At 39.7% G+C, this 17,183-nt stretch overlaps 1 protein-coding gene across 1 annotated transcript; it reads right to left on the bottom strand.

Moving 5' to 3' along the window:
* Nucleotides 1-375: 375 nt before the first annotated feature.
* On the bottom strand, nt 376-6,301 carry TMEM74 (transmembrane protein 74). Its single transcript, XM_043484457.1, has 2 exons — nt 6,199-6,301; nt 376-3,847 (listed from the first exon to the last, which is right to left on the bottom strand). The coding sequence occupies exon 2, from the start codon at nt 3,806-3,808 to the stop codon at nt 2,891-2,893; it is 918 nt and encodes a 305-aa protein (XP_043340392.1). The 5' UTR covers nt 3,809-3,847; nt 6,199-6,301; the 3' UTR covers nt 376-2,890.
* Between the last annotated feature and the right edge of the window lie 10,882 nt (nt 6,302-17,183).

Raw genomic sequence — 17,183 nt, 5'->3', positions numbered from 1 at the left:
GTGGTAAGATAAGTTACCATATATGTGCACGTGTTTGTGCTGTCACTTCAGTCATGTCTGACTCTTTGCAACTTTTTGCAACTCTATGGACTATAGTCTACCATATACTTACTATATTTCAATTTTAAAATTTTAAGGATGAAAAGGAAGAAACATACTCTGATTTAAGTCTTTTTTCCCTGAATATTTTTTCCTAATTGGGATATAAACATATGTGTGTGTGTGTGTGTGTGTGTGTGTGTGTGTGTAGGACTTTCCTAGTGACTCAGATGGTAAAGAATCTGCCTGCAACACAGGAGATCTGGGTTCAATCCCTGGGTCAGGAAGATCCCCTGGGGAAGGAAATGGCTACTCACTCCAGTATTCTTGCCTGGAAAATCCCATGGGCAGAGGAGCCTGGCAGGCTACAGCCCACGGGGTTGCAATGACTCAGACACAACTGAGCAACTAAGCATGTGTGTGTGTGTGTGTGTGTGTGTGAATATATATCCTGTAGATCACATCGGAACTATGTATAATTTGGTAGCACTACAAAAATCATAAAATACTTCCAAATGAAAAGCTTTGACTTTTTTCCTTTATCACCAACTTTACAGAACTGAAAAAATTTCCTAACGTTTGAATCTCAAATTTGTCTTCCTTCACAACCTGAAATTCAGGCTACTCATTAATTGTTTTAAGTCTGCAATTTGACTAATTTGACTAATCTTGATTCATCAATAAATAAAAACAAAGCTCAGAGGATGCCAATTAGTGTTTATGAATAAACATGTACTTTGTACAGTATATTTTTTTAAAAATAACACACAGCTCAGACCTACTAACTCAGCCAAAGAGATCATTCCCTTGTTGCCTCAACATCATGCATTGTACATCCTCAAGCAGGCTAGAATCTGACAATTTATATTATATATAAACCTTCAGGATATGAAATTTATACTGCTGGGAAAAGCTGGCCTCAACACATGAGTCACGGTAAAACAAAGTTTCTTCAAAAAGCACAAAGAACCAGCTATAGGAAACAGAAATCATGTCTGTATTATCCCAATTATTCCCAATCAGTAATGGTCTCTTATAAAGGATAAGGTAATCCAGTTACATCTAGCTTCTTCTGAGATCCATATAATTTACCATTTTAACCTAATAATTCTTTCACACATCTGTCCTCACTATTTTTATTATTCTCTGATCTTCTCTTTTGCATTTCACTTTAACCCTTACCAACACAGTGTACCCAATTCATCAAATCAACCTGACACCCACAAGAGCTCATTCACATAAATATCCTGACTCACACACTCTGCCAGCCAGAGTCACCCACATACTCCACAGTCTTCAATAACAACAAAAACTTCAGACATTAGAATCAGGCTTTAGAATCTACAAAGAAATCACTTTCTCACTTCCCCTCCCCTGCTCTCCACCCTGATTCCCAGCTCTAGTCCTCTTTAAGAATGGCCCAAACAACCCTGGTAACACAGTAACTGAAACTAAAACTACTCTTGAAATGGGAGGATAAAAACACCTGGATGAAGAGCTGTAAAATGCAAGATATTTCTGAGGCTGCATTCTTCATCCCCTTCTTAAACCATAACCCATAGAGACACTGAGTTAGCAGGGATTCTAGGTGTGTGTTTTGCAAACTGGTTACTGTTTTGCTTATGGTGCTTCTAATAAAGTAAGTCTGAATTTATGAGGCAAGATCTCACAGGTATGAGAGCCTGGATATAAGGTGCTCAGAATGATGCCTTAGACGATTGTTAGCAGGAAGTAAGTTCGGGTGAGAAGTACATTTCCCATGGATTCAGTGTGTTCAGTCTCTCTCGTCTCATTTTAGTTTTTTATTTTTTGGCTGTGAGCTTGAGGACTGCTGCCATCCTGGGGCAAAGACTTGTTACTTGACCTAGAACAAGTGATACCAGTTTCTAGGCACAGTCCCCCTGAGTCTAGCTGCACTTGTATTGGAGGTTTTCTCCAAACAACAACAACCTGGGAGTGTGCCTGAGCCGATTATGACTCAATCTGCCTAGATGTGTAGGTATCTGGAAATAGGATAAAAACATCTTACGCTTACTTCTCTGGAGTGAGAACCAGGAAAGACTTCAGCATGTGTAACATATATGATGGCTAAATCACAAACAGAAAATGAGGTTTATATCAGCAATTAATTTTACTTATCTAGAAAACGGGCATGTGACACTGGCTAATACCTGGCACTACCATTCTGGGTTAAATTCAGATTGGCTGATTTATATAATTTTATTAGAAAGCTTATTTTAATGACTTAATTACCACTTCTGAGTACAGGAATAATTTTGAGTATAACATATGTGTTTTTGCATTTTTTAATAGTCAGTGTCTTCAAGCTTCAAAATATTCAAATTCAAAACCCCATATTTTAATGTTTAGCCAAATTACAGAAAGAATAAGTTGAGTAAGAAAATGGATAAGCACCTTTGAGAATTAAATGTAAGCCTTATGTGATTAGTGCTTACATTCTTTTTCACAAAATAGTTACTAATTGGTTCTATACCTTCTAGTGTCTAAAGAAAAATATCCCGTATCGTGTAAAAGAAATAATTTGAACACTGAATTGTTAGAAATATTTTGCTATAGAAGTATTAATAGAAGAAACAGGTGGCCATTACAGATTAATTAGTCTCAGCTCTTTAGAAGGACCAGTGTAGCTGGCTGTGATTTCTTAATGCGTCTTACATGGCTTTTCTTCTAAATAAAAAATACAAGAGCAAAAACTCTCACTGGCTGTTGGTTTGGGAAACAAACTTTTCTTGCCAGGCAAATAAACTGCACTAGTAATTTTAAGGAATGTGTTTTGCTTTGTTTTGTTCATATAAAATACCAAGGCAGACTCTTAAGTTCACAACCAGAATTAACTCTGTACAGCGAGAGCATCTTCCTCCACCAGTGACAGTTCCAGGGTGTTTTCATTAGTGCCAGTTTTCATCCTGAAGTTGAAGGAACCATAGAGTTTCGCAGACTCTTTGGAGGAGGCAAACCTGTCACGACGGTATAGCTCCCCCTTCCACATAGACATCATCAGCAAGCAGGACAGAACGACCCCCCCAAGTGTGAGCAGGCAGAGTCCGGCAATCACACAGCGGTCCAGGTGAGCCCCCAGCCTCGCGCTCTCCTTCTCCAGGCGTTCCATCTCCCGGGCCGCCACAGTGTTGGGATCCACGGTCACATCCCGTGGGACAACGTATGAGACGATCACCAGCAAGATGCCAGTGACCAAGAACAAGATGGCGCTTATGAAACCATAGTCTACTGACTTCCCTGAAGAGGTGGCTTCCGAGCTGGTATCATCTTCATCTTCGGAAATCAAGGAGATGGCAGACTCGTGGGACCACTCATTTGGATTTCCCCAGCCGAGGTCTCCCAGGTGATCACTCCCTTTTGCTGAAGGGGAGTGTCTGTTCCTTTGCTCCAGGTTGACATTCTCGTCCACGTAGGTAAAAGAGGTTTCTAATTCCTGGCTGCAGCAGTTGCAGACTTTCTGTTCTGCTGTTATCTGGTTGTTCCCTGAGTTGAGAGGTCCTGGTGGCAACGAGTCTGTGTGAATAGCACTGTCTTTCAGTGAGGGGGAAGGGGATGCTGGGGAAGGGCTAAGTTGAGATGCTTCCATCTCCAGTGCTCTTGGCTTCAAGGTACAACCTCTCTGGCAGCAGAGAGCAGCTCTGGTGGCTGCTACATCTGCCTGGTCCTCGGGAGGCCCTCTTGAACTCCAGTCAGCAGCATCACACGGGGCTGCCTGGCTGCACTTCTTAACAAGGTAGTGGAGCTCCATTCGGGCTAGTGAGACATCCCCCAGCAGCTTCCAGAGAGTCTGCCAATAGCAACACAGTTAGATAAAACCCACCAGGAGCTAAAACCAGACCACCAGGAGTACTGCTCCTGAGGCCCTCTTCTCCTTTGTAGCTACAGGTTTTGACACTTCAGCCCCAATTCCTCCTAAAATAGGTAAGAGAAAGGAGAAGCTACCTAGCAGTGGGAAAGCATGAAAAAGGCAAGACTTAGGTCAGGGTAAAAAAGAACATGGAGGAAGTGGCAGTGTCTGGGAAGAAAGCACTGCCGTCACCAAGCCAAATTTATCCAAGGATCACACATTTCGGTGACAGGATCCCTCAAATGAGAAGGCAGGTTTCCTGCACAGAGATACAAATGAGAAAAGCAGGACCTTTTTCAGCAGCGCTGCTGATCTTCTAAAGAACTTGGGGAAGCACAGACTTCTCAATAATTTGGTTAAATTATAAGTGTTTACACTCTCTGTAGTTCAGAACAGATTCTAATACAGATTAGCATTGTTAGAGCATCACCTTGGGTGAGCCAATCAATATGTCACCAGCAGTTGGGCTCTACTGGAGCTCAGCATTTTGACTGGGTGGCTCTGAAGTGGGTGAAAGATGGCTGACTTGATTAAGCCACCCTCCTAACAGTACGCTTTGTACACCCAGAGACCCTAATCACACAGCCCTGTTCATCGTGATTCCATTCTCAGCTTACTGCTACACGATGGCAGCATGTTCTAGACCCAAAAGTACATAGACACACACCTCATAGGGTGATCTCTGAAAAATACAATGAGCTAGCCCACTCCTACACACACACACACACACAGTTGCCTGCTTCAGGTAAAGGTCCGCTACCCCTGCACTCCAGGTCTGAGTGAGTATGAGTTCCTCTCCCTCTGCACGCTTTGCTAACAAATGTGTATAGGAAATCAACCGTCTAGAAGTTTTCACAAACCCCAGTCTAGAAGTAAACTGACAATAAAATACAAATCATAAACCCACAGTCACAGTTCTGTTGAGGCCAATAGGGGAGAAACTATTTCCAGGGTTACCTCTGGAACTTTGCCCTACCTCACCACAGCAAGGCACCTTCATGGGAGAAAATTTTGGGTTGAGCAGAAAACCACTTGCCTGTCCTTTTCTGCCTCTGCCATCTTTCTGAGGAATAAAAATTTACTTTCTACTATCAGCAAGTACAGAGGTTTCAAGTAAAGTCCCCTTTTCTTTTGCTTCCAAGTCCAGGATAATAACAGATTTAACTCATATCTTAGAAGTTTATTATGCTTCAAAATCCACAGCTCCAACGGCTGGTAACCTACACAGAAACACAGGTAAGGTGAAGGGGAAGTCCACCTGGCAACTCATTGAAAATATGAGAGGGGAAATCCACATGTTTTATGCTCTACATTAGAGTTTGTTTAAAACACACACACACATACACACACACACTTATCCTATTATCAGAGTTTCTTTGCAGCTAAAACAGGAACATTAACAAAAAAATCAGATGCAGGAAAACCACAACTGAACCAGAGCTTTCCTTTAGTAAGTGCATAGACACCCCCGCCTCCACTGCGGGATCCCTCAGTGAAGGAAGCAATGGTAACGGGTTTGATCGATTACTAAATGAGAAATCTCGCAGTTCCCTCAAACATTAGGTGCGCTGATTAACCTTTGGCACAATTAGCCCATCAAATTGGATTACTTTAGATAAAAATCGTCAAAGCCCCTTAGGGGACTTCCAATTTATAACAAAGAGAGAGAGAGAGAGAGAGAGAGAGAAATCTCCACTTAATTCCCTTCTTCTGCCTCTGTCTCTTAAAAGAGAGACTCCGCTTGTTCCATCGGAACAAGCTGCACGGTCGATTTCCTCTGCAGCTTGGTAATCCGGGGCTTCCATTCTCAGGGGAGAATGGATAATCCCAGGGGACCAGCCAAGGGCTCTTTCCTTCAGCCTCCTCCCTCTTTCCTCTCTGGTTTAAGAGCGCGGTTAATAAAACTGCAGCCGCAGAACGCGGACACAGCACTTTCCCTCGTCAGCCCTCCAGCAATTAAGAGCATTAATATCTGCATGGGAACTAACTGACACGGGCGAGGCTGGGCTAGCGGAGGCGACCTCGGGATCCGTCCTGCGCGCGCTGTGTGCTGTAGGGGCGCGCCGCAAGCACCGGGCAGCGATCGATGTTCCCCACGGACTCAATCAACCCATTCCGGGTGAGCTCCGCGTCCGCCGTGGTGCCCGGAGTTGGGATGCGTTCGCCAAATACCCAAAGGCTAGGCAGGCACCTTAGGCAGAGACAGGGGACGCGCTCCCCAGTTCCGCCAGGCTCTCGGGGTCTCTCGCGCGCTCCAGCGCCTCCTCCCAGTCCCCCTCTCCGCCACTCACCTCCTGCTTTGGCCACCCAGTGAGCCTAGAGCACCGCGCGCTAGTCCCTGAGCTGCTCCTCGGGAAAGTACCCCGCTCACCAGCCGCAGCACTTGTAGCCTCTGCGCGCCGCCCGCTTCTTGGGGTGGGCAGCGCCTGCGGTGCCCGCGGGGCGGGGCTGGGCGGGGCTCCCCCTCTTGCTGAGCATCCCGGGAGATGTAGTCTGGGTCGGCCGCCCGGCCTCCCTCCTCTGTCTCTCTTTCTCTCTGTCTCTCTTTCTCTCTGTCTCTCTCTCTGTCTCTGTCTGTCTGTCTGTCTGTCTGTCTGTCTGTCTCTCTCTCTCGCTGAAATCACTGGCCCCTAAACTCAAATCAATGGCTCCTAACCTCAGAGTAAGGTCCTCTAGTCTCCGTGTTATGAGGGAATGTTTGAGTATTCTGAGTGTGTATTTAGTTACAACTGTGTGCCAGGCAGTATGCATATTTCGTTTTGTTTAAAAGTCATAACAAATCCTCCAAGATTTTATTAATTCTCATTTTACAAATGAAGAAAGAGGCTCAGAGGAATTAAGACCTCATCCAAGGTAAAAAAGACAATAAATGATCTCTAATAATGTGCTGAAAAATTTGTTTCCAAAGTCATTGCCTTGCCCACAAAATCTGGAGAAATGTGACCATTGAAGGCAAGGGATTGTCCTGTTGATTTCTGCTTCCCCTGTGCCTAGCAGTTCTGTTCAGTCTCTCAGGCATGTCTGACTCTTTGTGACCCCATGGACTGCAGCACACCAGGCTTCCCTGTCCATCACCAGCTCCCAGAGTTCACTCAAACGCATGTCCCTCCAGTTGGTGATGCCATCCAACCATCTCATCCTCTGTTCGTCCCCTTCTCCTCCCGCTTTCATTCTTTCCCAGCATCAGGGTCTTTTCTGGTGAGTCAGTTCTTCTCATCAGGTGGCCAAAGTATTGAAATTTCAACATCAGCAGCAGTCCTTCCAGTGAATATTCAGGACTGATTTCCTTTAGAATAGACTGGTTGGATCTCCTTGCTGTCTAAGGGACTCTCAAGAGTCTTCTCTAACACCACAGTTCAAAAGCATCAATTCTTAGGCACTCAGCTTTCTTTACAGTCCAACTCTCACATCCATTCATGACTACTGGAAAACCCATAACTTTGACTAGATGGACCTTTGTTGGCAAAGTAATGTCTCTGCCTTTTAATATTCTGTCTAGGTTGGTCATAGCTTTCCTTCCAAGGAGCAAGCGTCTTTTAATTTCATGTCTGTACTCACCATCTGCAGTGATTGTGAAGCCCCCCAAAATAAAGTCTATCACTGTTTCCATTGTTACCCCATCTATTTGCCATGAAGTGATTGGACCAGATGCCATGATCTTAGTTTTCTGAATGTTGAGTTTTAAGCCAACTTTTTCACTCTCCTCCTTCACTTTCATCAAGAGGCTCTTTAGTTTTTCTTTGCTTTCTGCCCTAAGTGTGCTGTCATCTGCCTATCTGAGGTTAATGATATTTCTCCCAGCAATCTTGATTCCAGCTTGTGCTTCATCCAGTCGAGAATTTCTCATGTATTCTGCATATAAGTTAAATAAGCAAGGAGACAATATGCAGCCTTGACATACTCCTTTCATAATTTGGAACCAGTCCATTGTTCCATGTCTCCTTCTAACTGTTGCTTCTTGACCTGCATACAGATTTCTCAGGAGGCAGGTCAGATGGTCTGGTATTCCTACCTCTTTAAGAATTTTCCAGTTTGTTGTGATCCACACAGTCAGAGGCTTTGGTGTAGTCAATAAAGCAAAAGTAGATGTTTTTCTGGAACTCTCTTGCTTTTTTGATGATCCAGTGGATGTTGGCAGTTTGATCTCTGGTTCCTCTGCCTTTTCTAAATCCAGCTTGAACATCTGGAAGTTCACAGTTCACATAATTTTGAAGCCTGGCTTGGAGAATTCTGAGCATTACTTTGCTAGCGTGTGAGATGAGTGCAACTGTGCAGTAGTTTGAACATTCTTTGGCATTGCCTTTCTTTGGGATTGGAATGAAAACTGAATTTTTCCAGTCAATAATAATGACCCAAAATAACAATAGTTAACATACAAACCACTCACTATTGTCAGGCTATCTTCTAAACACTGCTGATATAACTCAGTTAATGGTCACAGTTAATCTTTAAAGTTCTGTAAAAATCCTCTTTTGCAAAAGTGGATTTTTACAAAAGACAAAACTGAATTACAAAGAAGTTGAGTAATTTGCCCAAAGTCATACAGCTAATCCTTAAAGAGATGGCACAACCCCCAAAGAGCCTAAGCATTATGCAAATTGAATGAATGGGAAAAAAACAAACAAATAAACAAACAGAAGCCTGGAAGACAAAGGATTAGGAATAAAGGAAATTCGGAGATTAAAGCTACTGAGATGTGGTTCCCAAGGCAGGACAAAGTAACTTCTTTGAGTCAGCAACCTCTTTCTTACCAGAGCTGACTGCAGTAGCCAATAGCCAAATAGAATAACTGGTTTGTGGATTGTCTCTAAGTTTTCAGCATCTCTTTTGGGGTGACTCTAGGGTTACTGATTGTTTTATCTAAGGGGAGCAAGAGAAGAATTATGTTATAATATAACATTTTGCTGCTTGTGAGTAACTCACATGAATTTTGTGGTTGCTTTCAAGTAATAGATCAGTCTCCCATAATGATGACTTAGTTGATTTTCCTTTAGTGTAGTGTAGTGTGTGTGCTCAGTCATGTCCAACCCTATGAACTGTAGCCCACCAGGCTCCTCTGTCCATGAAATTTTCCAGGCAAGAATATTGGAGTGGGTTGCCATTTCCTGCCCTATGGGATCTTCCCAATCCAAGGATCAAACCCACATCTTTTGTGTCTCCTGTATCGGCAGGCAGATTCTTTACCACTGAGCCACCTGAGAATGGCTTTGGTTTTCCTTTATATTGATAGAATTCATAGTTTCATAGTTCCAGGGATGTCATAATACAGCTGCTTTTAAATCTTTTCTCACTATGACTCTCTTTTAGCTAGTTAAGCCCATTTGTTGTTAAACATGATGTATCTATTATGGCTTCTTCTCCTTTGCTCACTAGTTACACTGTTCTCCAGTGAGAATATCCTTTTTTCATTCCCCTGTTTCCTCCACCTTTCGAGGATTAACTCATCAAGCCACATTTGCTGGGGTACATTCTTAGTATTAATACTGTATATTTGAAAGGGAGCCCAAAGACACTATATGTTGTCCAGAAGAGAGCAACTGAGAAGTTGAAGAAACTTGAACTCATGTTGGATGAGGAGACACTGAAGGAACTTGGGATATCTAGCTGGAGGAGGAGACTTAGAGGAAACAAAAACTAACTTTAAATAATTAGATGTTTGTGAATAAGAATTCTATATCATGGTTAAAAGGGGGGAAAGCAGAACCAATGACAATAAAAGCATTTATTAGTCCTAATGGGTTATCTTTAATTCTTACAAAAATGCCATAGGGAGTCATTATTATCACACCCATTTACATGTAGAAATTGAGGATTGAAAATGTTTCTTTTCAAAGATGTTAGAAGTAATAAATAACTGGTAGAGCCAAGATTCTAACTTGGGTCTATCTGGTTCCAGAACTTGGATCTCTTCACCACTATGCTATCCTGAGCAGTATTTCACAGTCATTATCACAGCAGAGCATCAGTAAGGTGACAATATTTATTGCCCTGGGATAAACACAGGAGGTTTCTCATGGCCGTCATCCTGGTGTTGTGGCTACTTGAGTCTCTGCAAGACAGCTAGGGCTGCCAAGAGAAGAGAGAAACCAGCACATCTATAGTAGACAGGGGCACCGGAGAATGATGGACACAGGGCCTGGAGAGCTCTGGGTAGCACTATCAGACTTAATAAGGAGGTTAATTTGGGGCTGAGCATAAAGAGAATATTCTCTTTAAGGACTTTAAACAGGGTGTCTCATGAAAGTGAATTTTATTATTACTAGAGAGGATAAAAAAAGAAGAACCATTTATTAGTGATGTGGTAGAAGGGATTCATCTAGTTGGATTAAAGGAACTCTATTGTTTCCCTGCTGAAATGATTCTAGTTACATCTCACTCATGAAGCCATTTTTCTCCAAGCCAGCTCCCAAAGATTCTACCTCCTATGAACTATACTAGGACTTGTCAGCACTAATAATTTTTATATTTATCAGCCACTACCCTGTGACATTTCTAGTATGTCTAGGTAACTACTGTGTATCGTTTAACTTGTCACTTAGGTGCCCAAACCTCTAATATCAATTGTAAGTTCTTTAAGGTCAGTATCCATATATTAAATGTCTTCTTATCTCCTACAGAAAGTAAAATATTTCTGTTGAATAGAGTGATGGAAAAATGCCAAGACTGAACTGAGACTGGAGATGATTATCTCTTCACATTATTCTCTCTCATTTCCTATTTCTGAATATAGTACACTTGACTGTCTACATATTCTTGAGCATTAAAATAAAATCAACTCTATGCCAACACACTACAAAATCTCCTACAAAATTCTTCATAAAAAGAGTAAATGTGTATTTAGCTCCTGGAAATAAAAGCTCTGCAAAAAATACCACTTGCAGGAATAACTTCAACACTCTTTCCTCTAAGTCCATGTCTATACTTTCGTCAAAATCTCACCCCAGACCCTTTTCTCAAGAGCCTTTCTTGTTCATAAACCCCCAATTCTTATTGCTGTTCTAATTGGCATTCTGGTACAATATACACAGTGGCATAATATGCTTCCTTTTATCCTGTCATCTTATATATATAGAAGTATTTCATGTATATTTTATACAGCTTTCTATGTGTCTCTCCTCAGATAAAATTTAAACTCTTTGAGAACCAATATTTTCTTCCTATAAATTTGAAGCTATACGTGGACATGAAATAACAAAAATACATGGTCAATTATGGTTCTTCACTAGATGTTAGATGTGTACACAATGATTCACACTGATAAAAAGATGATAGTAAAGTCTAAGTACAGTTTTGATCCTACATAATTTTTAATGTGGTTCTTATTTTCCTGTTTACTTATACTCCTTGAGGTATAGGAGGTGTAATCATGATTACACCAAGTAGAAAAATAATTTCTGAGAAGTAAATTTACCATGTGAGTCAAGGGTAATGCAAGGACTTTTAACAAAAATGTCTCTTGTAATGATAACTGAGGATACTTTCCAGTTTTCTGTCTTCAGCAATAATAACAATGACTGATTGTAAACAAATATTCCTAGTGGATTTAGAGTTATCAGGAGAGGCTAGGCTGTTGGGAGGTAAGAAAGACATTGGCTGGATAGAAGCTCAGTCATTTAATGGGACTAGTACAGGAATATAAGTTACTTTGTATGCAAGCTGACACTTCTAAATGATGAAGAAAAAGATGAAAATGGTCAAATTTTAAAGTAGTGAAGATCTCATTTACTAAAAAAGTCTAGGAACAACATAAAAATAGTATTAAATTTTAAAGTTTTCTTTAGATAAAAATGCTCTAGTGGCCAAGATACCTTGTTATTTAAATAAATAAAGTGGATGGATACAGACACTAGGGGTGAGGAAAGACTGTAGCCGAATTGAGAGCAATTGCTTTTCCTAAGGGTACATCACCTCCTGTATGTCTTTACCTGATGTTTGTCTTGAGTGAATTCAGACATCAATAAAAGTCAGATATCCCAATTTTAATTAAAAATTCAGTCTTTAAAATTTAAATTGAAACATTTAAAAATCTGTACAGTTCAAAAAAAAAAAAAACTATAGGAAACATTTCTTTCTGATAATAGCAGATAAGGTGATTGAGACCCACCCACTGCTGGGGATAATTAGAAAATCGGGACAAAATGTACAAAAAATCACTTGCTTGAAGACAATTAAATTTAACAAGATAAAGAAAAATTACTGTGCTAGAGTCCAGAAAAGAAGAGAGTCTCATGAAGGCAAGTCAGGAGCTTGGAGCTTTGTTTTAAGTGAGGATGTTAGGTGATTCCAGGAGAAAAAGTTGAGAGGCTAAGAACCTGAGAGAGGAGACTGGGTCCCTGGGCCTACCGAGGGAAGGATCATGGTGAATCTGCTGCTCCTTAAACTTTGGGTTAAAATCCTGTAAAGTGCTATCCTAGCAGTGTGAAGCCATTTGATAGTCCTTCACAGGGAGTGCCTCTCACTTTGTTAAGATTTCTGTCTTTAAACTTTAACCAAGGTGGTTTCAGAGTGCCTGGTTTCATACCAGGTACTTGGCATCAGAAGCAATCTTTGAAAATGGGGGAAAATATAGCATCACCTCAAACCAGTTTTATAATTTTGCAAATGTATTAACTCACAATAAAAAATTAATGAAAAAAGTCAATTTCTAAAGATCACATCCTGTATAGTTCTCTGCACACCCCCCCACCGGCCCCATATATAGAGAGATGGAAAACAGATTGATGGTTTCCATAGGTAGGGATTACAGGGGTTATAGGGGTGCATGTAACCATAAATTTAAGGGAGAGCACGGGGGAGATCTTTATGGAGATGGAATAGTTCTGGATCTTGATAGGGATAGTGGCTACATGAATCTATGGTTTACCAGTTTACCAACCCGATTTTCTGGGTTGATATTACATACAGTTACACAAAATGTAACCAGTGGGGGAAACTGAGTGAAGGGTACACAAGATTTTTCTGTAATATCTTTGCAGTGTTCCAAAAATCTATAATTATTTAAGAATATAAAATATAAAGTTTTTTATATTTTATACTTTAAAATATAAAAATAAAGCAAACAAAAAGCTCAAGTACATCAGAAGATTAGATCACTAGTATGAAAACAAACAGAAACATAAAACAATAGAAAAAGACCAATGGGAGACTTCAGATATTAGATTCAGATTCAGATATTAGAAAATTTTAAGTAACTCTATTTACTATGGGCTTCCCTAGTGGTTCAGTGGTAAAGAATCCACCTGCAATGCAGCAGATGCAGGTTCAGTCCCTGGATGGGGAAGATCCCACGGAGAAGGAAATGGCAACCCACGACAGTATTCTTGCCTGGGAAATCCCACGGACAGAGGAGCCTGGCGGGCTACAGTCCATGGGGTCACAAAAGAGACAACTTAGCAACTGAACAACATATTTACTTTGCTCAATGAAATGAGACAAAATTTAGAATTTTATCAGGTGACTGGGAACAAAAATGAAAATTATTATGATCAAAATTAAGAACTCAGGGAAAGATTAAGAGATGGGATTCAGTGAAGAGAGAATTAGTAAACTGGAGATAGATCAGAGGAAAACATCTCAGGAATAAGGCACAAAGAGACAAAGGATGAAAAAGACAAAAATGAGTGTAAAAAGACATAGAGAATAAACGATCAAGTTTCAATCAGAGATTCATGTGCCCAAAGAGTGAAGTTTTTCTTTTTTCTTTTGGGAAGGGAGGAAAAGGAAGCTTTTCCTAGCTTCTATGTATAAGCAGACAAATTTTTTTTTTCCCTCTGTTTCTCATCTCTGAGACAGACTTTGAAGTTTGTATGCAAAAGACATTTGACTTGGCTTTCATTGTGTTGCCCAGGGGTAAAAAGTGGAGTGTTGGGAACCAAATGATCATTATTTTTGCTTTTTAAGTGAATCATAGTAACATGCCTCTGATCCCAATACCGTGCACACATTCTGGATAAGTGAATATTTTAAAAACCCAAAAGTTAGAATGAGGAAAAGAAGCTAGCCACTAAAAAATGCTAATGTGTAACTGTGCAAGTCCATTTCTATTGTTAGCTAAAGAGGCAAAATTATACCAGAGTATTTTGCGATACTGGTGACATAATGTGAAAAGCAAGGATGTGATTACCATAAATTTCAAGATAGAGGCTACATGTTCAAGAGAGGGAGGAAATAATGATTTGGAGAAAGCAAAAGGACAGGCTTTGGGACACCACACTTTTCTACTTCTTGACCTAGATATGCTTATATGAGCATTCTTCTTGAGTTAAACATTGGAGGTGACTCTATCTCATGCACAGTTCTGTATGTATGTATTAGTTCCTAATAAAAGATCAATATACTTTTGGAGAGAATTCAACTTTCAAGTACCTGATTTGAATCTCTAAGAGTTTATATCATAATCTAAGAATTTTATTCTCTCATCTTAAGAACTACAAAATGGTTTTCTCTAGCTTGGAGTCACCCAGCATCTTGCTATGCTTGGAGGATGGGAGAGTATACAGTTATACGGTCCCTCTAACACCACGTCACCATGCTCTCCTTTGTCATTTTTTTCAAGAAATGTTCAACTGACTTCAACTTCCTCCCTGTCCTTTCACTTCTCTTTTTCAAGATTTGATCCAGCTAATGGGTCTATTACTGCACTAAAGTTTCTTGCTGAAGTCATTAATAATATTCAATAATTCAGCCACTCACTCAACAAGTATTAATTAAATGTCAAAGGATTCTATGCTAAGTGCCAGATGTACAACTGTGAACTGAATGGATACATCCTAACTTTAGGGGAATTTACAATCTGATGGGGGAATGTGCCAATTTAATAGGCAAGTATAATGCCAATTCATCAGTGCTGTGATAAAGGAATAGGTGGTACAGTGGGAACATATAGGAAGAGGACTTAATTCAGAATTTACAGGTCAAAGTAGACTTCTTGATGATAGAATATCCAAGTGAGATAAATATAGAAAGAAGTTAGTCTTTTGAAGAATGAGGTAGCATGATGAACAGTGGGAGGCAATTCAGAAGTTAAATTACTGGAGTTGAAAAAAGTTCAGTATGTCTATAGTATGAAATGTGAGTGAAAGTATGTCAGTAATGATATTGGAAGTGTCCTAGAGGACAGATCATCTTTGGACTTATAATTAAGGATAAGGTGTGTGGACTTAATTTTAAAAACAACAAAATGTCAGGGATGGTTTTTAAGCAGGATAATAAGATCATACTTGAATTTTTAAAAGACCATGCTGGGGAATAGATTGAAAAGGAACTAGTTTAGTGTGATCAAATAGCATATAAAAACCATCTTCAAGCAAGAGATGACAGTGAAATTTAGATATAATGATACAGATAAGTTACAGGAAAAAAAATGTATCATGCAGACATTAATCAAAAGGAAGCTGAAGTGGCCATATTAAAGTGGGCTTCAGGATGACAAATATTACCAGGGATGAAGGGAAATAAAAGTGATAAAAAGGTCATTCATCAAGAAGATACTCCAATCTAAGCCATGAATGTGCCCCCTAACATCTCTGTGGGGCCACATTTCTGGCTCTGGTAAATAGAATGTGTGGAAATGTGGAAATGATGTGTGTTAACTTCCAGTATAAGATAGTTAAGGATCTGTTGTTTCTATTTCATGCCATGTGCTATCTGGATGATGCTAAAATGACCTTGAAGCCACAATATGAAAGCAGTCTGAAATGCTGAATCACAACTTAGAAGAGTCTGATCCAAAGCAGACTCAGATGTGAGCAAAAACAAGCTTCTATTGTGGTGGTGAGGTTCTGAACTTGTTCAGCACAGCAGTTAGCTTTCTTTCCTTAATTGCAGCCCCTCCTGAGCCAAAAAGGAGCTCAGATGGGGGACAGAAGGAGTCTGGTTATCTACCAATGGATAGTGGTTTAAGTAATTATTGTATTTTGCTTTCCTTTAACATTAAAGAGAGTGAAGACTTTACTTTAGATTTATTATTACAGCTAATCTTTTGAGTAATATTATTAGTACTTACACTAAGTTATGTTCTATTTGAATTTTCCTCATTTATCCTCACAGCCTCCTTTTCTATAAAATATTTGAAAGGCATAATAACACTTTACAGCTATATCTCACACTTTGAATATACAGCATATGAATAATAAAAGTTGGATTCCTATAAATGCATTAATATATGCCTCTAAAATTTCATGTGCATGCTCGTATGCATGCATGTGAGCTAAGCTGCTTCAGTTGTGTCCGACTCTTTGCGACCCTATGGACTGTAACCCACCAGGCTCCTCTGTCCTTGGGATTCTCCAGGAAAAAATACTGGAGTGGGTTGCCATGCCCTCCTCCAGGGGATCTTCCTGACTCAGGGATTGAACCTGCGTCTCCTGTGGCACCTGCATTGCAGACAGATTCTTTACCGCTGAGCCACTGGGGAAGCCCATATATTTCCATAAATATGTATATAAATATATATATATATATATAAAATATAAATTAGTGTCATGGGATATAACTAAATATTTCTGAAGAATATTCCATTCTAAAAATTCAGCATATTTCATTATTATAATACTTCTAAGACTCTTTAATTTACTAAGGTATAATTTTAGGCTCTAAGGGTAAACCCTGTTTTTAAAGTTTTCCCAACCTTGTAAGATTATGAATCTTTAATTTTCCACAAATCATCTTATAGAACTAGTGTTATATAATAAACTTTGGGATATACTGCTATAAAGAAATTGGTATTTTATTTTCAACACTTATATCAGATAAGAATATTTCATATTTTGATTTGTGTTTTTCATGACACTTTGTGATTCAGTTCTTCTATGCTACTGTTGGAGACCCTGGATTAACAAAGGTTTTAGGTGATGGCTGTACTTCATTAACTTTTTTTTAATGTCCTTAAACTTTTACGGTGTGTGATGTGACATTTTGATATCTCGCCATTATTATTAGCATCAGTTTTCTGACTCTGTGCTTGGTTGTTCTTCCTTACCTCTCCTTCCTCAGTGTAGACTCATTGTCTCTTGTCTAGACTACTGCAACTATTTGTTAGGTAGTACCTTGCCTATAATCTTGAGCCTGTAATTCAAGCTTAATGCTGCCTGTGAATTGATCTTTATGAAAGAAAAAAGTCTGATTATGGCAATCTTCTTCTTAAATCCTATACTTTATCTCAATTGTCTAAATTTGTCTTGTTTAGCACTTAATCACTTCTGTCAAATGAAGAATCTTACCTTTTTTCAATTCTAAGAAATTTTAACTCTCATACATTCAAATGTTGCTTCCTTTT

This window comes from Cervus canadensis, chromosome 12, assembly GCF_019320065.1.
Source record: "Cervus canadensis isolate Bull #8, Minnesota chromosome 12, ASM1932006v1, whole genome shotgun sequence".
Taxonomy (NCBI): Eukaryota; Metazoa; Chordata; class Mammalia; order Artiodactyla; family Cervidae; genus Cervus; species Cervus canadensis.
The sequence above is the reverse complement of the archived record's forward strand: the minus strand, read 5'-3'. Positions and strand labels throughout refer to the sequence as shown.